A 24,081-nucleotide genomic window follows, 5' to 3' on the forward strand; every position below is an offset into this window, starting at 1 on the left:
CAACCTCTGCAGCAATGCTGGCAGCACTCATACGTCTATTTCCCAAAGACAACCTTTGGATATGATGCTGAGGCCTGTTCTGAGTGGAACCTGTCCAGTTAAACCGCTGCAGCTCAGTTTCAGGGTCTTGGCAATCTTCTTGTAGAGCAACAATGATTTTTTTCAGATCCTCAGTTCTTTGCCATGAGGTGCCATGTTGAACTTCCAGTGACCAGTCAGTGTGATGACACCAAATTTAACACACCTGCTCCCCATTCACACCTGAGACCTTGTAACACTAACGAGTCACATGACACCGGGGAGGTGAAATGGCTAATTGGGCCCAATTTGGACATTTTCACTTAGGAGTGCTCACTTTTGTTGTCAGCGGTTTAGACATTAATGGCTGTGTGTTGAGTTATTTTGAGGGGACAGCAAATTTACACTGTTATACAAGCTGTACACTCACTACTTTACATTGTAGCAAAGTGTCATTTCTTCAGTGTTGTCACATGAAAAGATATACTCAAATATTTACAAAAATGTAAGGGGTGTACTCACTTTTGATATACTGTATATATACAGTGGGGCAAAAAAGTATTTAGTCAGCCACCAAATGTGCAAGTTCCCCCACTTAAAAAGATGAGGCCTGTAATTTTCATCATAGGTACACTTCAACTGACAGACTAAATGAGAAAAACAAAATCCAGAAAATCACATTGTAGGATTTTTAATGAATTTATTTGCAAATTATGGTGGAAAATAAGTATTTGGTCACCTACAAACAAGCAAGATTTCTGGCTCTCACATACCTGTAACCTCTTCTTTAAGAGGCTCCTCTGTCCTCCACTCGTTACCTGTATTAATGGCACCTGTTTGAACTTGTTCTCAGTATAAAAGACCTCTCCTCAACCTCAGTCACACTCCAAACTCCGCCAAGACCAAAGAGCTGTCAAAGGACACCAGAAACAAAATTGTAGACCTGCACCAGGATGGGAAGACTGAATCGGCAATAGGTAAGCAGCTTGGTTTGAAGAAATCAACTGTGGGAGCAATTATTAGGAAATGGAAGACATACAAGACCACTGATAATCTCCCTCGATCTGGGGCTCCACGCAAGATCTCACCCTGTGGGGTCAAAATGATCACAAGAACGGTGAGAATAAATCCCAGAACCACACGGGGGGACCTAGTAAATGACCTGCAGAGAGCTGGGACCAAAGTAACAAAGCCTACCATCAGTAACACACTACGCCGCCAGGGACTCAAATCCTGCAGTGCCAGACGTGTCCCCCTGCTTAAGCCAGTACATGTCCAGGCCCGTCTGAAATTTGCTAGAGAGCATTTGGATGATCCAGAAGAAGATTGGGAGAATGTCAGATGGTCAGATGAAACCAAAATATAATTTTTTGGTAAAAACTCAACTCGTCGTGTTTGGATGCAACTCGGCATTCTTTGTCCTCCAAAGAACACCATACCTACTGTGAAGCATGGGGGTGGAAACATCATGCTTTGGGGCTGTTTTTCTGCAAAGGGACCAGGACGACTGATCCGTGTAAAGGAAAGAATGCATGGGGCCATGTATCATGAGATTTTGAGTAAAAACCACCTTCCATCAGCAAGGGCATTGAAGATGAAACGTGGCTGGGTCTTTCAGCGTGACAATGATCCCAAACACACCGCCCGGGCAAAGGAGAGGCTTCGTAAGAAGCATTTCAAGGTCCTTGAGTGGCCTAGCCAGTCTCCAGATCTCAACCCCATAGAAAATCTTTGGAGGGAGTTGAAAGTCAGTGTTGCCCAGCAACAGCCCCAAAACATCACTGCTCTAGAGGAGAGCTGCATGGAGGAATGGGCCAAAATACCAGCAACAGTGTGTGAAAACCTTGAAGACATACAGAAAACGTTTGACCAATCACTTTTGTTATTCACCAAATACTTATTTTCCACCATAATTTGCAAATAAATTCATAAAAAATCCTACAAAGTGATTTTCTGGATTTTTTTCTCATTTTGTCTGTCATAGTTGAAGGTACACTATGATAAATTACAGGCCTCTCATCTTTTTAAGTGGGAGAACTTGCACAATTTCTGGCTGACTAAATACTTTTTTGCCCCACTGTATATGCCATTCAGAGGGTGAATGGGCAAGAAAAATTAAGTAAGTGCCCTTGAATGGGGTCTCTGGTAGGAGCTATCAAGAGTAGTCCGCCTCCCGAGTGGCGCAAGGCACTGGTGACCCATGGGGAGGTGCACAATTGGCACAACGTCGTCCAGGTTAGGGGAGGGTTTGGCCGGCAGGGATGTTCCTTTCCCATTGCGCACTAGTTACTCCTATGCAGGCCAGGCACAATTGCCAAATGCACAGTGTTTTCTCCGACACATTGGTGCGGCTGGGTTCCGGGTTAAGCGGACGTTGTCAAGAAGCGGTGCGGCTTGGATGGGTTGTGTTTCGGAGGAAGTACGGCTCTCGACCTTCACCTCTCCCGAGTCCGTACAGGAGTTGCAGCGATGGGAAAGGACTGTAACTACCAATTGGATACCAGGAAATTGGGGAGTAAAAAAAAGAAAAAGGTCCACCGCCCAACTTGACAACTGTGGGAAGCATTGGAGTCGGGGGAAAGCATCCCTGTGGAACGATTTTGACGCCTTGTAGAGTCCATACCGACAAACTGAGGCTGTTCTGCGATTTTACCCACGATTAGGAAGGTGTTCCTAATGTTTGGTATACTCAGTGTTGTCAACCCATTCACACTGCATCTGAGAAGAAAAAAAAAAAAATCACAAATCTTTACTTCGACAGATTTTAACACCCACCGTTTTCTGAGGCATCGGAAAGATGCCCTGCTTCTCTCAGCTCAGCTCTATAGAATGTGGCTTAAAGTTCTCGCACCCTGTCACTGACACACACCTCTCGACACGCTTTGCTCGCAAGTGAAGACACACGCAGTGTTTACTTTTTTTACCTTCCGTAGTGTAACTGACACAAACACACACATTACTGTCAAGTTGAAGCAGGCTAACGCTGGACATCAATGCGCAGTGTGCACTAAAATCTCCCCTTCTCCCCCGCCTCACTTCTCCAGAACATCAGAGAACATTTCATCTAGGGAAAGGTAGTAGTCAGACCACAGCAGGAGACTAGAGCGCTATAGCATGTCTTTTAGGAACACCAGAGGAAAGCTCTTATACAACATGTAGCATTTCATTCCGTTTCCCCCTGCCAAGCACATACATGATGAGGGAAGACAGACATATTTTACCAACAGAAAGTAACTAAGTGCATGTCTGCGTCTCTGTTAGGGGTATAACGGTACACGTATTCATACCGAACTGTTTGGTCCGCACCGTGAACCCGAATGAATATATAAATAAGTACACTTGGCCTGTAGGCTATGCTGCGTTGTATGCCTCTTGGGTGAATCTGAGCTGAAAAAAACATTTCAGGCTCTTCGGTTAAAACTAGAGCCTATGTGCATGTTGTAATCAAAATTCTAACCTTAATTGCAGCATTTCAAACTGTACTATTGTGAGGCGCAGCCGGGAACTAGTTCTGTACAATGGCGAGTGGTGGGGTGGAGCAACCAGTAGGATTCTCCATCAACGTTTACATTTCCGCTTCCCAGTAGATTATAACGGCGATGGACAGCGAGAGTATGTCTCCACTGCTCAATGAGAATAGCCTATTCAGCTGCCAACACATTTACGCTAACATCACCCCAGTATTCCTACCACCGGAGCAAGATGGAAACACACAAAAAAAACACATTCAAGCAACCCTTTTGGCTGGGCTAAAGAAGAGCAATCGGTATGTTTACAGCCATGGCTATTAGAGGTCGACCGATTAATTAGGGCCGATTTCAAGTTATCGGAAATCGGTATTTTTGGGCGCCAATTTTTTATATATCTTTATTTAACTAGGCAAGTCAGTTAAGAACACATTCTTATTTTCAATGAAGGCCTAGGAACGGTGGGTTAACTGCCTCGTTCAGGGGCAGAACGACAGATTTTCACCTTATCAGCTCGGGGGATTGCAACCTTACAGTTAACTAGTCCAACGCAATTACGACCTGCCTCTCTCTCGTTGCACTCTACAAGGAGACTGCCTGTTACGCAAATGCAGTAAACCAAGGTAAGTTGCTAGCTAGCATTAAATTGATCTTAAAAAACAATCATAATCACTAGTTAACTACACATGGTTGATGATATTACTAGATATTATCTAGCGTGTCCTGCATTGCATATAATCTGACTGAGCATACAAGTATCTGACTGAGCGGTGGTAGGCAGAAGCAGGCGTGTAAACATTCATTCAAACAGCACTTTCGTGCGTTTTGCCAGCAGCTCTTCGTTGTGCGTCAAGCATTGCGCTGTTTATGATTTCAATCCTATCAACTCCCGAGATGAGGCACGCACATTGCACTTTATTTTAGTGTTGTTGTTGAGTAATAGTGTGTTTTCATTTATGAAAATACAAAGTGTTGGTATTCCTGATTGTGCTCAACAGGCATGACCATATGGAGTCAGAAATACCAACACTTTGGACTAAAATTAGCTACAAGTAACTGTCGGCATTTAATTTCTCTGCTCACGCTCCCTGGACAGTAGGGCTGGGCGATATGGCCAAAATATTATATCACGGTATTTAAAAGAAATTGGACGGTATTTTTCGTTTTTGAATAATTAAAGTTCTACATTTGCTTTATGAGTAGTGAGTGATCCCAGGGTGGCAACACATACATTAAGTGATTTCAATGAGTCTTTCTCCATTCTGATTGTTTTATACTATTCAACCAAAACAAATTTCAGCACTTATCATTTCTGCATTTTCTGCACTGCAGTGGTGGAAAAAGTACCCAATTGTCATACTTAAGTATCAAAATTAAAAAATTATTTCAAATTCCTTATATTAAGCAAACCAGATGGCACCATTTTCTAGTTTTTTAAAATTATTTACAGATAGCCAGGGGCACACTCCAACACTCGGACATCATTTACAAACAACGCGTGTGTGTTTAGTGAGTCCTCCAGATCAGAGGATGACCAGGGATGTTCTCTTGACAAGTGCATGAATTGGACCATATTCCTGTCTTGCTAAGCATTCAACATGTAACGAGTACTTTTAGGTGTCAGGGAAAATGTATGGAGTAAAAAGTACACTATTTTCATTAGGAATGTAGTGAAGTAAAAGTAAAAACTGTCAAATAATAGTAAAGTACCGATACCAAAAGTAGTTACTTTAGTACTTGAAAGTATTTTTACACCACTGCTCAATTGAGAATTTCCACACTGCCACGTAGGGCTGCACGATATGGGCAAATCATCTAGGACTTATCTTTAACCAAATGTTGCGAATTAGAGCAAAACTGTTGGAATCATGGAAATAGAATGACTATTCTAATTATATAGTTAGAATATAATAGTGGGCACTTTGAATACAGTGTTGTTTGAGATGACAACTAATTCAAATGCCAGGAAGGAGTTATTGTGACAGGGTTGGAACTAAAGTGTTTGAGGGGGCCCTATAACCTTTGGCTACATTGCGTGTTTTCTCTTAGACACTTCATGTAGCAAACGTATTCCTCTTTGATTGAGAAGATACTGTTGCACTAACATGCTGATTTAGGTCGACACCATCACTGGTATTATCAGGCTACGTTTGCTCTTACTCAGTACATTTATTAGCTAGCTAAGAAAAGACAAACTAGCTGTTTGCTGATGTAAGAGACAAACTAATAGTGTCATTATAGAACGCTAGTGGATTAATATTAAGAGGCAAAGTGAAAACATTGCTGCATTGACCATGCAGACGGAACGCAAGTGTCTCTTGGTTGAGGAACATTAAATGCGCTCCTTGAGTGACAGGGGGTATGGCTTGGTCCGTGTGGAAAGTGGCACGGAGAGAAATGACTCAAGTAGCGAAGTTAAACTATAAAAATTGACATTACACATGGCGTATCACGTTTAACAAACCAAACACCGGTATAGAAGGTAAATTAAAACCCAAACCGTTCCCTGCATCTTTTTTTTTTTTTTAACCGTTATTTAACTAGGCAAGTCAGTTAAGAACAAATTCTTATTTTCAATGACGGCCTAGGAACAGTGGGTTAACTGCCTGTTCAGGGGCAGAACGACAGATTTGTACCTTGTCAGCTCAGGGATTTGAACTTGCAACCTTCCGGTTACTAGTCCAACACTAACCACTAGGCTACCCTGCCGCCCCTGGGTAACCGGCATCCATATCATAAAAAAAAAAAAACGGTATACCACCCAGCCCTACAGGACAGGAGAAATACCAACACTGACCAGGCATGCAAACAATCCTCCTCTCTCCAGCGGCTGGCCAGCCTGTGTGTCCAAAGCAGCACCCCCGCTCTCCACTGACGGCACTAGCCAGAGACATCGCTAGAAGCCTCTAGTTAATACGACAACACTGGCTACTCCCTCTGTCGCTGACACATTGTCTGACAACCTCAGTGTGCTGCATTCACTCCTGTAATAGCCTCCAAAACGCCACATTAGTTTTCAGGAACCAAGCACAAATCTACCGCATTTGGAGGGCCAAATAAGCTTTTGTCTGTGTGTCGAGCTACGCGCGTGTCCGTCTAACCTCCTGTAGCCGTGTCTTGTCGTAGTCCAGTCGGTGTTGGTAGATGCACTGACTGAGGAGAGAGAAGAGTCTCTCCAAGCGTTCCACGCTGTAGCCTTCACTCCTCTGTACCACTGTGTCCAAGAGGGCCTGAGAGAGGAGAACACACACACACACACACACACACACGTTATACTATGTTATTATACGCATGAGAAACAACAAGCTCCCTCTAGAGAGGACACATTCAAGCCATAGACACGCACAAGCAGAACACAAATACAGCATTTAATGCAACAGGGAACATAAACGCATACCCTGCATTCACATCACGTGTGCAACTCTCTCGCACACAGAGAGGTCAGCTTTATTCAAAAGCAATTAAGATCAGAGGGACAGCTAATTAAGGCTAATCATAATTAGCTCAGTGTTTACATTTGTCTGTTACTTTAATTAAGCACTTTGGACAGTCAAAGACCCGTTCAATTGACCTGCTCATTCTCAGCTTGCCACATTGTGTCTGGATCAAAATCCATAGGACTGAAATAGCAATCACACAGCGACTAGATTTACAGTCATTAGACACCAGGCAATAAAAGAAAGTGGCAGGAAATGAGGTGCGTGTGTCAGAAGAACAAGGCGTGGGCTTCTCCTTATCAAAGTGAGGGGATGGGTGTCTCTTAACTACAAATAATAACAGTGACTCTGAACACTTAGATGGGTAAATGAGAGAGTCATACTTCTCACTACTATCTATACTGAACAAAAATACAAACGTAACATGTAAAGTGTTGGTCCTATGTTTCATGAGAGAATATTGCACAAATTTGTTTACATCCATGTTAGTAAACATTTCTACTTGACAGGTGTAGCATATCAAGAAGCTGATTAAACAGCATGATTATTACACAGGTGCACCTTCTGCTGGGGACAATAAAAGGCCACTCTAAATGTGCAGTTGTCACAATGCCACAAATGTCACAAGGTTTGAGGGAGCGTGCAATTGGCATGCTGGATTGACTGCAGGAATGTCCACCAGAGCTGTTGCCAGAAAATTGAATGTTCATTTCTCCACATCATTTTAGAGAATTTGGCAGTACGTGTAAACCGCACTCATAACAGCAGACCAAGTGTAACAACGCCAGCCCAGGACCTCCACATCTAGCTTTTCCATCTGAGAGGAAGGGCTTTACCTGACTGCAGTTCCGCATCGTAACCAACTTCAGCGGGCAAATGCTCACCTTCGAAGGCCACTGGTACGCTGGAGAAGTGTGCACTTCATGGAAGAGTCCCGGTTTCAACTGTACCTGGCAGATAGCATTTATAGCGTTGTTTGGGCGAGCAGTTTTCTGATGTCAACATTGTAAACAGGGTGCCAGTTAAGAACAAATTCTTATTTACAATGATGGCCTACCCCGGCCAAACCCGGACGACGCTGGGCCAATTGTGTGCCGCCCTATGGGACTCACAATCCCGGCCGGATGTGATACAGCCTGGATTCGAACCAGGGACTGTAGCGACGCCTCTTGCACAGATGCAGTGCCTTAGACCGCTGCGGACAATGATGGCATATTTATTGATGGCAAATTTGAATGCACAGACATACCGTGACAAGATCCTGAGGACCACTGTCGTGCCAGTCATCCGCCGCCATCACCTCATGTTTCAGCACGATAATGCACAGCAACATGTCGCAAGGATCTGTACACAATTCCTGGAAGCTGAAAATGTAATGTCCCAGTTCTTCCATGGTCTGCATACTCACATGCCACCCATTGAGCATTTTTGATCCAGTTGCCGCCAATATCCAGCTACTTCGCACAGACACTGAAGAGTGGGACAAGATTCCACAGGTCACAATCAGCCTGATCAACCCTATGTGAAGGAGATGTCACGCTGCATCAGATACTGACTGGTTTTCTGAGCCACACCTCTACTTTCTTTTTCTTCAGAATTCCCAGTCATGTACAATCCATAGATTAGGGCCTAATGAATATATTTGAATGGGCTGATTTCCATATATATATTTCCAGTAACTTTTTTGAAATTGTTGCATGGTGTGTATATTTTGTTCAGTGTATAAGTTCCCCCTCCTTTTCAACCCGTCTCTCCACATCTAGGCCTCTGCTTCTAATCTTATACCTTTAGTCCTAAAAATCCCTTACCTTTCGTCTCTCTAAACATCTCCCGCCCTCCCCCTCTCTCCCCTTGTTAGTCAGCTGATTTAATCAAGAGTGCTGTGCCTTTTTCCAGTTGCCCAGGCCAATAGTGACAGCGGGGGTAAGTGGTGTGTGTGTGTGTGTGTGTGTGTGTGGTAGGGCTAGCAGACCCCCTGAGGTAGTGAACTCCCAGCACACAAAGGAGCAGTAATCCAGTCTGTTAAAGGGGGCTGTGATACGGACCATTAAAGGCACCTCTCCCCACCACCCTCCTTCCCATCACAGCACATCTTTATCCCCGTCCTCTCGCTCAGCCTCTTCTCCCTCTCTCTACCCTCTTAGGTACAGAGGAGAGAGGGGGAAAGAAAGAGCAAGGGAGAGAACGAAACAAGAGAGGACGGGAAGACAAGGTGTCATAGCCATGGCTTTAAACTCTGTCCTATCAGCTGAAGCACAGCATGCGGCCAGGCAGATGACTACATCAGTGTGCCAACAGTGCGCACACACATTTGACACACACACCTATCTCTGCAGACACACACCTACATTCAATACACACACACAGCCCCGTCTCCACGCACAACTTTGCAGACATGCACACCCAGACCCATCTGTAAACACACTGCCAACTCAATGCGGCTGCGTTCCCTGCATGTTTCAGCCCATTAAAGGCAGCTAACAAGGCCACTGACAGGCTTGTCTGTGATCCTAAGAATATAAGACAACCTGAGAACAGGACACCAGTTATGACCAACATCTCTATCCTGGAACACACACCCTACCAACTCTTGAAAACACACACACACAGTGCTCCTAGAGCCCAGCCCTTTGAATGTCTGAAATGGAGATCAGGTCACAGCTTATGACGGGGTACAGAAATAGTCCCAGCATGGGGTGCGAATGCTTTGAACTGGAGCGCTGATGACTTACATTTAGGTTAGTGTTACATTGGCATATAAAAATGTCTCACCCTGCAGAGCAGGTGGTTATTAGTGTATAAATGTTAGCGTTACTTAACACCGGCCCTGACTGGTAAAACACATTTCACACTAAACGTGTGATAAGCATTCACCCCACAAAACTTTTAGAATGTTTATGAAAAGGGAAGGAGCAAATACATTATGGCCATGTGCTGATATTATGAGATCACTGCACATTGTTGTGATAGCTATATTAAGTGCGATTGACCATCTGGTTTTGCCAGTCTATCAGGTCTTCGTGCGGCGCTTAATATGGAGGACTGTGTGCCAGTGTTGATCGCAGCATCAGGAGCCATGCTGAACACTACTCTTTATTGGTGTTAAGAGCTGTGTTGGTGTCAGGAAGGCTGCAGAGGGCTGGTAGAAAACACACAGGTGAGCCTGCCGCTGTAGCCCTGGGATTTAAGTGCAGCAAGCGAGTGGCGAAGGGGGAGAAAGAAAAATAGAGGCAGAGCAAGAAGCACAAAGAGTGGGGGGGGGAATAACTGGAAGCGACACAGTATCCATCATCACTAGTGGTGTTATTAAGCTTTTCATTTTTATGTCATCTTGTCTTGCCCGTGATAAGGATGAAATATAAATGATTCACGCTTCAAGAGAAAATCTACAGAGTTGAAATGAACGGAAAGAAGGAGGGAAGGAGAGGAGTGTAGTGGGTTATTTGCAACTGTTGCAACACGAATTCCAATCTCCAGAAAGGAGTGAAATGCCCGGGAGACACTGCCAAGTCACACGGATTGGGAGCGCGAGGACACAGAGTTGCGTAACATCTGGCACATATAAAGTATCACAAGGCTGACACCTCAGAGGGGTCCAGGGGTCTGTGTCATGACTAATGTGAATATGATGGAGGAATCAAATTATGCAGCACCCTCACTGGCTACTCCCTAAAGACTCAGACACACAAGGCTAGCATCCTCAGCAGATAAGCACTTCAAGTTAAAGGCCACTGTCAGACCTTCAACATGATGGACTGAAGGGGTGGGATGATGATGTGATGTAAAGCGGGCCAGGTGACAGTGGTGGTCTGGACATGACCAACAGGTGTCACTAGATACCGAGTGCCAGAGTGCAAATTAAAGGCTATAATGGAAAGATGTGATGGAGACCGGGGCTGGTGGTTGGTCTGGTGATGTGATCTGGACATGATCAACAGGTGTTAAGTTAATTTGGTATGGACGCTAGGCTCATGGTGAGGGGACTTGGCTGTGTCAGGGGGCATGGTATGGGGAATAAAAGATGGTTGACACCTTTGGCAAACTTCCTCTACAGACCATTTCTTTAAAAATAGAGAAAAAAAAGCAAATAAACTTATTGCAGGTATTTCAAAAAGGGAAGTACAGAGCAGTAAAACACTTAGTCTCCCGTGCCTCAGACAGAAGTGAAATCTGCTTCTCTCGCGCGTGGAAGTTAAATTCTTCCTTTAACTCTAGTACAATATTCACTCCAGTAGTGCTTGGTGAGATTATATTCAACAGCGCAGTGCTTTGGCGGCTGCCTTGCAATGTCGGAGCTTGCTGCTGATTAAGAGAGCATTGAGAATAGAGCGAGAGGGGGTGACTGACTGCTGGAGTTGATCTCAGTTCCAGCTGTAACAGACTCACAAGTGGTTTGGTCATCAATTAGGCCAAGCCCTGTCTATAGCAGTCTGTCTATAGCAGGATTTGATTTGATTTTGGGGGGTGTTAATGTTGGATATAAGACTGTTAAACACCATCAAATCAGCTCCAAGTGATTAAGATTTTGGAAATCTGTTCCAAAGTATTCCCACGCATAGAGAGATGTAAGCAAGGTGTGAAATGATTATGTTCTAGTATGTTCTATATCTGTTTGGGCTTCTTGCGGTCAATTAGCAGTCCACAAATGATTTGTAATTATTTTCCAGCCCCCTAACCACAGCTCAAGAAAAAACTTGTTCCGCATCTGAATCTAGTTGATGATCCCTGGACTTTAGCTATCTATTATCTGGGATAACTTCGGAAAGTCTATTCTCCTCTTATGCTTTTCTCTTCCTCTACTCCCATCTCCTTCCTTTTCTAATTTTTCTACATCTCCATTTCCTCCCTATTTTTTCCTCTCCCTCCCATTTAATTTCCGGTCTTGTGTCAAAAGCAAAACCAAACAAGCCTCAGGCAGTTAGGCCCAATCTGACAGCTCAGACACAAATGAACGCATGTCACAAAATAATGCACTTTCACACAAAAACGCTTGTGCGGATAAAGTGTGTGTGTGTGTGGGGGGGGGGCGACATTTGCGCTAGTCACTTACAGAGAGTAGTTTTGGACGTGTGTGTATATCGGCGCACACGTTTGTTTTCATGATGTGGTGCCGTAACTGGTTGCAGATGTGGATGGAAGCCTTTTCAAAACGACAGGTCTCTAAACGGAAAGCTGTTATCACATGCAAATGGTCACTCTGTCAAGGACATCAGCGGGAATGAGTACAAATGAAAAGGAAGCATCCCAAAAGTTATTTATTTCTATTGACAATCAAAACGCTTCGCACCGGCCATTAAGCCGTTTTCTTTCCCTAGCAGGCATTCAGAATAGCCGCCTACCTCCCTCTCCGGATGGAACCATGCTGTTATTAGTGTTGGAAATGGGCAGACACAACAAACTGAAAATGGTGCCATTTGTGAACGGATGGCTCTGAAATGGGAAATCTTGACATGCTGTAATAGTCAGGCAACAGGGAAGAGAGAACTCTTCAGTGTAACAGCCAATGAATGCACACTGGGCATTTGCAGCTGCGTAAAACAAATCTAAAGAAAATTGCCCGGCCAAGTCTTGTAGCCCAGCCCGCGTGTTCTTTGGCGAGGTGGATAGAAATGGAATTGATTCCCTGATAGATGATGATTCTGCTGCAATCTAGGGCACTTACAGTGCCTTCAGAAAGTATTCACACCCTTGACTTTTTCCCCAGGGTGCGAATTACAGGGAAGCTCAGCTCCCCCTGAATGAGACATTAACTCCCCTAAATGCAACAACCTAAGTGGTAAAAAAAAAAAATAATCAAAACATCATATGAAACGATTCCCACCTCCCTCATGGTTTAAACCATTTAATTCACCATTATTTTGGCTGCACAAACAGTATCCCTGTCCAAGGCACTGTCCACTCAGTAGTGCTCAATTTGGCCTCAGCTGAGCTCCTTTAAAACACATAGATGCTCATTTTGGCCATTTGTTTGCCATGTGCCCTTGATAAAAAAAATAGCCTTTATTCCAATGCATTAGATGTATCCGTTGATTCATCATGGTTTGCTTTTATCATTCAGCTGTTTAGAGCGCTCATTGCTTTGTTTTTCAGGTGCAGGCAGGTAGCCTATTGGTGTTCTCTGTGTCATACGTGGCCCAGAAGTAGTAGACCAATTATTTAGCCTTATGATTTTCTACCAATATTTGTTGTTTCCTGGATCAGCTGATGATGGTTGCCAATATCACTAGATAACTAGCCTACAGCTACACACCAATGTGCATCCAACATTAAACGACCTATAGGCCTATAGCTGACTCTTTTGGTTAGAAGCCTTAGATTTTGCAAAGGCATAGGCCTACAATATTTTAGATTTGTGCGCCTGTGAGAACTGTTTTTACGGAAAAACATAATGAACTGTTATGCAGGCATAGTTACACTTACAGTGCATTTCTCCAAGGCCCAGGAATTGTACAGGGTTTAAGTTCAATGTTCTAATTCAATTGTTAAATGCTTAATACAAATAACAATCATTAATTACAAATAACAGTCAAATGTAATTATATAAGGAAAGAAAGGTAGTGTTTTATGTCACATGATCTGTGATGACTCATGAATTATGGACAACTCATGAACTAGGGTGTAAAACATGTTTTGAGTCAACTTGTGTTTTGTATTGAATGTAGGATACCTGTTCTGCAGGTATTCATGTGTGTAAAATTGTCTCTGCTGAAAGGGTAGGGCTACCGGCAGTGTAGTGGAGGGTAAACGCAACTCAATGCAGTTTACCCACCTTTTTAGAAAAATGTATTTAAAAGTATAGGGAACTTTACGTTACTTTTTTCACCGTGACCAGCAAATCAGAGTTTACCCAACTATTTGTTTAAAACTACATCACTGGCTACCAGTAGGCCTATTTGAAATTCATGGTAATAGGCCTACACATTGTAGCCCAGTCTAGTAAATTGACTGTGTTACAGTACCCACCCCGTTTTTCCCGGGACAGTTTCAGCCCCATTTTAGGTGTCCCAACTTTTCAGGCAAAAAAAGGTCAATTTGGCAGCAAGATGTATCAATTAACGTAGGCCTAATCAATGGCAATGGCCGAATGTCATTAGGCACACCTTTTGGTGTTCTGTAATATCGATTCATCAAATGGCGCGAGTGTACACTGTTTTGGATTATTCTGGAATGGACGAACATGCGCACAGGTAGCCTACTTTTGAAGTGATTTGTTTGACAATCAGATGACAGCGGCATGTGCCAATATTAAATGATAATACATTTTAACGGTTAAATTATGTGTTTATTAGTAGGCTCATACAAAAGATCTGCTCAGTGATATCGCCAATGTGGACTTTAAAACAGTTTAATGGCTGCTCTAGGAGAAAACTGAGGACGGATCAACAACATTGTAGTTACGCCAGAATATCAAAGGAAGCCTGATAAAAAACATGTTTGCAACAAGGCACTGATGTAGTACTACAGACAATTGTGGCAAAGCAATTAACTTTTTGTCATGAATACAAAGTGTTATGTTTAGGGCAAATCCAACAACACATTACGGAGTATCACTCTCCATATTTTCATGTTATGGGTATGCTTGTAATCGTTAAGGACTGGGGAGTTTCTCAGGATAAAAAATACAAATCCTAGTTCAATCTGCTTTCCACAAGACACTGGGAGATGAATTCACCTTTCAGCAGGAAAATAACCTAAACACAAGGTTAAATCTACATTGGAGTTGCTTATCTTGCTTATCAAGAAGACAGGAAATGTTCCTGAGTGGCCGAGTTAGTTTTGACTTAAATCTGCTTGAAAATCTATGGCAAGACCTGAAAATGGTTGTCTAGCAATGATTAACCAACAATGACAGAGCTTGAATACTTTTTTCAAGAATAACTCAAACGATCCAGGTGTGGAAAGCTCTTAGAGACTTACCCATAAAGACTCACAGCTGTAATCACTACCAAAGGTGATTCTAACATGTATTGACTAAGGGGGTTGAATACTTATCTAATCAAGAATGTGTAAAAAAAAATATTTAAAAAAAATTGTTTTTAAAACTTTAGCTCAGCATCAACATGCCTGATTCAACTAACCACGTAGAATCAGGTGTGTTGGTGCTGGGCTGGGCTGCAACACACTATGTAGCTTCCCAGGAGCAGGGTTGAAGAACACTGCTGGAGCCAAACCATTTCCAGAACCTCGGTGTGAGGACTGAACAAACTAGCAGATTTCTTTGCTAATTCCAAATGGGTTTCCAGGTGCCCTGCAATCTAAGTTAAATGTCAGAAGTAATGAGACTTCTCCAATCAATGAATTTGAATTTAAGAGAAGATGAGAGGAGTACCGGAACGTGCCACACCACTCCTCTCCTAATATCAGGCAGAGAGCCAGCCCTACCGACCACTGTGGAGATATCAGCCTTAAACGCACTCTCACCCCGCTCACCGGAAATTCAATTTGTTCCGTCTTTCATCCTGGTGGATGAAAAAAGCAATTATTCACAGTGCACTCTTTTCACAATCTGTTTCTTAAAGATATCTCTTCTTTCTACCGCCTAACAAATAAGCCTCCAGATTAGTGCAGTGCGCGTTCACAGGGAGGGAGCGTTCCCACGGTTCGTGGCGTCAGCCACCCACGACTCGTGGCTCTACGTTTTTAACGGGAGCCGTCGGTCCACCGTGACCAGACCTGTCAATCACTTTGAGAGACGCCACCGTCAGGTGAGGGGAGAGGCGGGAACCACGCATCCCTCAATCTCTGCCCCCACCCTGCGGCGATGCTAACAACGGGGAGATAATGATTTGCTAGCAGGGAAGGAGCGCGTGACAGAAACACTTCCTCTACACCTACGTTGTATCTTCCTGTTCTTAACAGGGCCGTTTGGGTGGTTGGTTGGTAGAGAGAAGAGTCCCTGGGAAAAGAGAGAGGGTTAAGGGAGTGAAGAGAGAGCACAGCTCCAATTTACACCCGTGGTATTAGGTGGAACCTAAGTGTGACCGTGCAAAGTGCCTGGGAATTGTTTCATACATTTATCCTGTCAATCTATTCAGAGACCAACTTGACGGAGCGTAGTGTGGAGAGCAGAGCGCAGAGCTAGCGCCTCATGTTTGAGTCATGTCCTGGCTGCATTCTTAAAAATGGCTGTATGGAAGGAACAACACCTGTTGATTGACTGAAGATGTGGAGATGCCCTGTTGCCTGCTACTTAAATTGGAACCTTCCTCTCGGATGATAGGGATGTAGAGTGTCTCTCGTTGCGCGCGCGCGCACACCCACACAGTGAGGGCAGACTGGGGTCTCCAACAGAGCACGAGGAGACGATATTAGGCTGGGAAATCAGGAGCATCCATCTGAAAAGGGGGAGAGTGACACCAGCAAACCCAGAGAAGGCATGAAGGGCCTGGGGAGGATTAGGGGCCAGTCCCCTCACATCTACTCTTTCTCCTTCCTTCAATGTCAGTCTACACCGCTCCTTTACTCTGTCCAAACCTTACTTCCCTCAACAGCATTGACTAGGGCCCATTAAATTCACTGGTGATTTTCTCCCATCTGAGAGACAGAATTAGTCTCTAATGTTGAGTGCTCTGGGCTTGGGAGCGACAGAACGAAGGGATGAAAGGAGAAAGGGATGGATTAAAGCAGTGTGCAGGGAAGCCTTGGAGATGAGCGTGTAGTGTGGCTGGGATTAGGAAAGGGACATTGCCAGTTATAATGCAGCTAGGAAATGACTGGAGGGATGGCACTGCTTAAAATGGTCTCATTGAAGATAACATGAATGGATGAATGGCGTTTTCACAAGACAGTAAGCTGTGGAAGGGCATTGTGCTTAAAACACAACACACAATCACTATTACCCAACTCATTACTTTCATACTCAGGGATATGTTCAACATTACTTAGAAAAATAGAGGTAACACACACACACCATCCCTTACCGTGAGTCGATGTTGATCGACCACTAGTGTAGGTGGTGGAGGGGTCTGTGGAGGCTCCTCTGTCCCATCAGTTGATGCCTTTGACTGCTCTGATTGTCTCATTCTGCACTTCCTCCCCTTGGAGCAGCCTGGAACAGGAAGAGAGAACAGGTATACGATACAGCCCACCTACAATCTCACCTTTGACCTATATGTTAATCGCCATCATTTATCCAGTTATTAGAACATAATGAACCATAGCATATCCATACGCCAAGGCTTGTTTGGATGAAAGCAAAGGCCTGACAATCAAAGATGAGGAGAATAGCTGCCCCTCTACATTCAGAGCCTGTGATCTGTCGGCTTATAGTTTACTGCTACCAGCGTTCGTGGTACTACACTGTCTGTAGGATCCAAAAAAAAGCCACAACAGAGGAAGCAGAAATCTCCCCCGGCCACCTCTACTACCCCAGGCCACCCAAATCACCAAGTTGCTCCAGGCTTCCAGCTGGCCCCTGATAATCCACAGCCCTGAGTCGTTAATCACACATACAGGCCTATTGGCTTGTCCCAGAAACCACACACACGTACTGTAAAGTTGTATTGTATACGTACGCATACACACGCACAAACTCACAGGCCTATCGGCTTGTCCCAGACACTACACACCACTAAATGAACGGCCAAGAAAAAATGATGTGAGAGAAAAAAAGCCAACCTTGTGAATTTCTTTGCAGTAAAAACTGGTTTTGAGGATAAATCTTAAGAGTGGTTTTGGATAGTCGACAAAGGTAGAAGACCTCAGACTTTTGAGGGTTTCATTGAAATATGCTGTCTGTGTAGACTTAAGGATCGTATTTCATATTTCACATGCCATATGTCCTGGATAATTCACGCCCTGTCGTTTTAAAAGCAAACCTAGTGCAAATATCTTGGATGACAATCAACAAAATTATGATATTTCGGTTCTTTTACAGTGAATGAAAAGGTAATGCGAGGTTAGGCTGACTGTGTTCAAGTCTGTGTGACGTGTTTCTGTCTGGTGCTCTCGGACAAAGATCAGAACTTGCCATCTACACTCAGAGTAACTTGCATTATTTAAAAGTCTGAGTTAGACATGCATATATCCAGTCAGTATTCTACCCCAAGACAGCGATGAGTGTGGTGGTGCACTAGGAATAGGTCAAAGTTAATCACAGATAACCCCTCAGTACCTTCTCTGTCCTGCTCCTCCTTGCCCGTCTCCGCGTCTCCTGTCCTCCCGTCCTGAAGACGGCGTTCCTGAGTTCCTCTGCTTACTGCAGACGCCAACACTTCCCCCTCTGACGCTTCACCTTCGACCGCTGTAGGCCACTCTGTTTCAGAGCTCTTGAGGGCCTGGGAATCCAGGCTGTCCATGGACTCATTCCCGTTCACACACTCCCGAGGGACAGGGGGTGCTGTGGCCGGCGTGGGGACTGACGACTGCTGCTCAGTCTTGGACTGGACCTCGTCGTCTTTAGGCTGGACCTTCTCAACATCCATGGGCTGGAAACCTTCCTCCTTAGGCTTGGCTTGGGGGTTCTCACTTTCGGCTTGGGAACCTTCATCTTTAGATGATGACCCCTCACCTTTATACTGGATCTCCTGAGCTTTGGGCTCCTTGTTTTTACAATAAGACTCACTTTTAGACTGGGGGTCTTTGTCTGTACATGTAGATTTGGCTTGGTCTTCTGTAGTTGGTGTCTCGTCCTCCTTGGGCCCTATCCCTGTGTTGCTCACCCCTTGGGTCTCTGTTCTCTGGCCCCTAGGGGCCTCATTGGAGCTCTCCTCCTCCGTGGAGATGCCATATGTGTGAGGGTGTGTGTGGTGTCCGTTGGGCTGAGGGTCCATGGTGTCACAGGAAGACTCTTCGTCCTGAGTCAGACAGGAGTCGCTGGGTACTGCCGTTTCCGGCTTAGGCTCCGCACCTTCATCCTCCTCTTCCTCCGTTCCCTTCTTGTAGTTCTTCTTCTTCCTAATGATGCCCCGCCCCCAAGATGGCCGCCGACGTGCTTTCCTTTTTATGTGAGCTGGAAGCAGAGAGAAAAACACATGTATTGGGAAGTTCAGTCACATGGAACTTATGCTAGTACAACCACACCAGACTTTACTACACGGGTTCTGCTTGCACACACCAGTCTCAGCTACAGGAGGTGCAGGCTTTTGTTCCAGACTTGGTCTAACACACTTAGTGGTCTACATAGAAGACCATGATAAGTTGATGTGACGACACACAGAGACAGAATCCTTACAAATGGGCCTTCATTAAGTGGTAATTCACTGGAGTGACATGAAAGTGGACCAACTAACAACAAGCAATTGAGTTGCCCTGTTAATGCTCCCTGCCAGGTCTTAAATGCTGGGGAGGCATCAGATGTCCACTTCATTGCAGTGGTTTGTGTGTGTGGCCTGTGTTCCACACGGCACAGGAAGGCAAGGTTAGTGGGCCCCATAGAGGGAGGCTGTCTGGGAGTAATTGCTAGGTGGATGAGGCAGGCTACTGAACAGACAGACAGAGAGCGAGACAGACAGAGAGCTCAAACCTCTAATTGAAAACAATTGAAAGCAGCCACAGATGTGCCCCATATCTCAGCGCCAACTGGATTTGCCCACTATTCCCTCTCATGGGGGGGGGATGTCCTATTACTATCCAGTTCAAAGGTCTGGCATAATCGGGTTGCCACCTCTCCCTCACTATGGTGCAGAGGTCCTGGTGGAAATTACAGTATTTCTGGTGTGAGATGTTGACTGTATTTCACTCTGTGGTTGTAATCAGAGAGCACTGCCAGAGAAAGAGAGAGCAGCAAAGAGAGAGGAAGAGATGAGACGAAACAGAAAGGGAAAAAGGAGAGGCGAGCAGGGCTATTGCTGCAGGGACATGACTGATGGTGGTATGAGGGGAGAGCAAAAGTATGCCATCTGAGAAAGTGCAGTAAAAGTGTCACAGGGCGCTGGCAAGAGTGCCTGACGCAGTGAAACTTTAGCAGGGTCAGATTCCACACGCTGTCTTTTTCAAACCGCAGCCACAGTGTGCGTGCCAGGCCAACAGTGTGTGTGCATGGTGATGTGGGTGTGTGTAATGTATCAGCCTCCCTGCCCAGACAAGCGTTTGAACCTGGCCATGAGTGGACTAGGCCTGGGCCTGTCAGTCCAGTCAAAGCCTCCCACATAAACCTGTGGTGAGTCTTTGGTCTCAAAGGCATCAAAAAGGCCTTTAGAGGGAAGATCCTCCCAACAGTCACGAGAGACACATGCTAGCTTCCTCACGATTCTGTCTATCCTAATGTTCAGAAGACATTCATCTTCTCAGTCTCTGAACTGTGCACCATCACTTAACCCTTCACACTCGGACACGTATACTGGTTGAAAATGACAGATTAGGGCACTAATAGGAGCCTGAAATGGAACACAGTGCCTGTACAGTAACATGCTATAAATGACGTTAGTGCTCAGGCTCAGGGCTGTACGGGTTTGGAATGACAGCAATTCTGAACTTGAGCACTGCACGCGACAAGTCGCCGCCCGCATTTTTGAATTGTACCTTTATTTAACTAGGCAAGTCAGTTAAGAACAAACTCTTATTTTCAAATGTTTATTTTTAGTAAGTTAGCATTTTTTTAAATCTAAAAACCTGTTTACACTTGGTCATTGTGTAGAGATTGATGAGGATTAAAAATTACATTTTAGAATAAGGCTTTATCTTAACAAAATGGGGAAAAAGTGAAGTGGTCTAATGTGTATGAGGAAGTGAATCCAGATGCAGCACTGGAAGTATTTGTAAAAACTATTCATGCCAATTGTTGACAAGTATGCACATTTTAAGAAATTAACTGAGAACTTTCATCACCCCTGGGTTGATGAATAAAACAATTGTAAGGTTCAAATGAATGATGCAAGAGGTGGCAAAGTAGTGAGGCTGCTCAGCTGACATACTGTCAATTGAGAAACTAACTAAACCTAAAAAGAATACATACTACCAAACCAAGATAGAAACAATGGAAAAAGACTTAAATAGCTTAAATTATATCACGGGCAGAAAACCCAATTCATCTATCATTCATTGAAGTTGTCCCTTATAACAAAACATTTCGATATTGCCAATCACTTCCATGACAATTGCATTAGTAAAGTGGAAAAACTCAGAAGTGAACCATCATATTTAAAAAAATATTTAAAAAATCTAATAATGTAAGAAGGATTACTGTTTTGAATTTGTTCAAGTTGATGTGAGAGGTGGGAAAACTATTGCTATCCATCAATAATGATAAGCCACCAGGTAAAGACAACCTTGATGGGAATCTATTGAGAATGCTACAAGACTGTATTGCCACTACCCTATTTGCTACAGTGGGGGGATTTATTTTACCTTTATTTAACTATTTAACTAGGTAAGTCAGTTAAGAACAAATTCTTATTTTCAATGACGGCCTAGGAACAGTGGGTTAACTGCCTGTTCAGGGGCAGAACGACAGACTTGCCAGCTCGGGAGTTTTCAACGTGCAACTTTCCGGTTACTAGTCCAACACTCTAACCACTAGGCTACCCTGCCGCCTCTTATCTCAATACTTTGTTATATACCCTTTGTTGCCAATGACAGAGGTCAAATGTTTTCTGTAAGTCGTCACAAGGTTCTCACACTGTTGCTGGTATTTTGGCCCATTCCTCCATGCAGATCTCCTCTAGAGCAGTGATGTTTTGGGGCTGTTGCTGGGCAACACAGACTTTCAACTCCCTCCAAAGATTTTCTATGGGGTTGAGATCTGGAGACTGGCTAGGCCACTCCAGGACCTTGAAATGCTTCTTACGAAGCCACTCCTTTGTTGCCCGGGCGGTGTGTTTGGGATCATTGTCATGCTGAAAGACTCAGCCACGTTTCATCTTCAATGCCCTTGCTGATGGAAGGAGGTTTTCACTCAAAATCTCACGATACATGGCCCCATTCATTCTTTCCTTTACACGGATCAGTCGTCCTGGACCCTTTGCAGAAAAACAGCCCCAAAGCATGATGTTTCCACCCCCATGCTTCACAGTAGGTATGGTGTCCTTTGGATGCCACTCAGCATTCTTTGTCCTCCAAACACAACGAGTTGAGTTTTTACCAAAAAGTTATATTTTGGTTTGATCTGACCATATGACATTCTCCCAATCTTCTTCTGGATCATCCAAATGCTCTCTAGCAAACTTCAGACGGGCCTGGACATGTACTGGCTTAAGCAGGGGGACACGTCTGGCACTGCAGGATTTGAGTCCCTGGCGACGTAGTGTGTTACTGATGGTAGGCTTTGTTACTTTGGTCCCAGCTCTCTGCAGGTCATTCACTAGGTCCCCCCTTGTGGTTCTGGGATTTTTGCAATCATTTTGACCCCACGGGGTGAGATCTTGCGTGGAGCCCCAGATCGAGGGAGATTATCAGTGGTCTTGTATGTCTTCCATTTCCTAAAAGTTGCTCCCACAGTTGATTTCTTCAAACCAAGCTGCTTACCTATTGCAGATTCAGTCTTCCCAGCCTGGTGCAGGTCTACAATTTTGTTTCTTGTGTCTTTTGACAGCTCTTTGGTCTAGCCCATAGTGAAGTTTGGAGTGTGACTGTTTGAGGTTGTGGACAGGTGTCTTTTATACTGATAACAAGTTCAAACAGGTGCCATTAATACAGGTAACGAGTGGAGGACAGAGGAGCCTCTTAAAGAAGAAGTTACAGGTCTGTGAGAGCCAGATATCTTGCTTGTTTGCTATTGACCAAATTATTAATTTGCAAATAAATTCATTAAAAATCCTACAATGTGATTTTCTCGATTTGTTTCTCTCTCATTTTTTCTGTCATAGTTGAAGTGTACCTATGATGAAAATTACGGGACTCTCATCTTTTTAAGTGGGAGAAGTTGCACAATTGGTGGCACCACTGTATATCTTTAACCAAAGCCTAAATGAGTGAGTGTGTGTCTGCAGATGTGAAAGGAAGCTAAAGTAATTCCACTGCCTAAAAATAGTAAAGCACCCTTTGTTGGCTCTAACAGCCGCCTAAATGGTGGCTCACTGGAGAGACGCTATCGGAGGCGGTGCAGCCAGTGGGTTTCTCCACGCATCGCGCCGACAGAAACAAACATCTTTCTGGTAAGAAGAGGGGCGGGGGCGTATGCCTTATGGCTAACGAGACGTGGTGTGATCACAGAAACATACAGGAACTCAAATCCTTCTGTTCACCAGATTTAGAATTCCTCACAATCAAATGTCGACCGCATTATCTACCAAAAGAATTCTCTTCGATTATAATCACAGCCGTATATATTCCCCCCCAAGCAGACACATCGATGGCTCTGAACGAACTTTTTGACTCTTTGCAAACTGGAATCCATACATCCTGAGGCTGCATTCATTGTAGCTGGGGATTTTAACAAGGCTAATCTGAAAACAAGACTCCCTAAATTGTATCAGCATATCGATTGCGCAACCAGGGCAGGAAAAACCTTGGATCATTGTTATTCTAACTTCCGCGACGCATATAAGGCCCTGCCCCGCCCTCCTTTCGGAAAAGCTGACCACGACTCCATTTTGCTGATCCCTGCCTACAGACAGAAACTAAAACAAGAAGCTCCCACGCTGAAGTCTGTCCAACGCTGGTCCGACCAAGCTGATTCCACACTCCAAGACTGCTTCCATCACGTGGACTGGGATATGTTTCGTATTGCGTCAGATAACAACATTGACAAATACGCTGAGTCGGTGTGCGAGTTCATTAGAACGTGCGTTGAAGATGTCGTTCCCATAGCAACGATTAAAACATTCCCTAACCAGAAACTGTGGATTGATGGCAGCATTCGCGTGAAACTGAAAGCGCGAACCACTGCTTTTAATCAGGGCAAGGTGACTGGTAACATGACCGAATACAAACAGTGCAGCTATTCCCTCTGCAAGGCTATCAAACAAGCTAAGCATCAGTATAGAGACAAAGTAGAATCTCAATTCAACGGCTCAGACACAAGAGGTATGTGGCAGGGTCTACAGTCAATCACGGACTACAAGAAGAAAACCAGCCCAGTCACGGACCAGGATGTCTTGCTCCCAGGCAGACTAAATAACTTTTTTGCCCGCTTTGAGGACAATACAGTGCCACTGACACGGCCTGCAACGAAAACATGCGGACTCTCCTTCACTGCAGCCGAGGTGAGTAAAACATTTAAACGTGTTAACCCTCGCAAGGCTGCAGGCCCAGACGGCGCCCTCAGAGCATGCGCAGACCAG

General features: G+C 44.5%; 1 protein-coding gene across 6 annotated transcripts in view; it reads right to left on the bottom strand.

Annotated features, from left to right (window-relative positions):
- The window catches only part of LOC112232957 (ATPase family AAA domain-containing protein 2B-like), a 112,688-nt gene that overhangs the window by 4,674 nt on the left and 83,933 nt on the right, over positions 1-24,081 (bottom strand). Inside the window, exons 26-29 of one of the 6 annotated variants that reach the window (XM_042321865.1) lie at positions 18,036-18,872; positions 16,843-16,970; positions 6,587-6,715; positions 796-928 (exon numbers count right to left, since the gene is read on the bottom strand). In XM_042321865.1, coding sequence (XP_042177799.1) covers positions 842-928; positions 6,587-6,715; positions 16,843-16,970; positions 18,036-18,872 — 1,181 coding nt within the window. In that variant the 3' untranslated portion in view covers positions 796-841. Of the gene's footprint in view, positions 1-795; positions 929-2,640; positions 2,737-6,586; positions 6,716-14,937; positions 16,258-16,832; positions 16,971-18,035; positions 18,873-24,081 lie in introns of those variants that run through there. The other 5 variants (XM_024400289.2, XM_042321866.1, XR_006083420.1 and 2 more) reach the window with 5 other exon arrangements.

The sequence above is a fragment of the Oncorhynchus tshawytscha genome, linkage group LG05, assembly GCF_018296145.1.
Source record: "Oncorhynchus tshawytscha isolate Ot180627B linkage group LG05, Otsh_v2.0, whole genome shotgun sequence".
Lineage (NCBI taxonomy): Eukaryota > Metazoa > Chordata > Actinopteri > Salmoniformes > Salmonidae > Oncorhynchus > Oncorhynchus tshawytscha.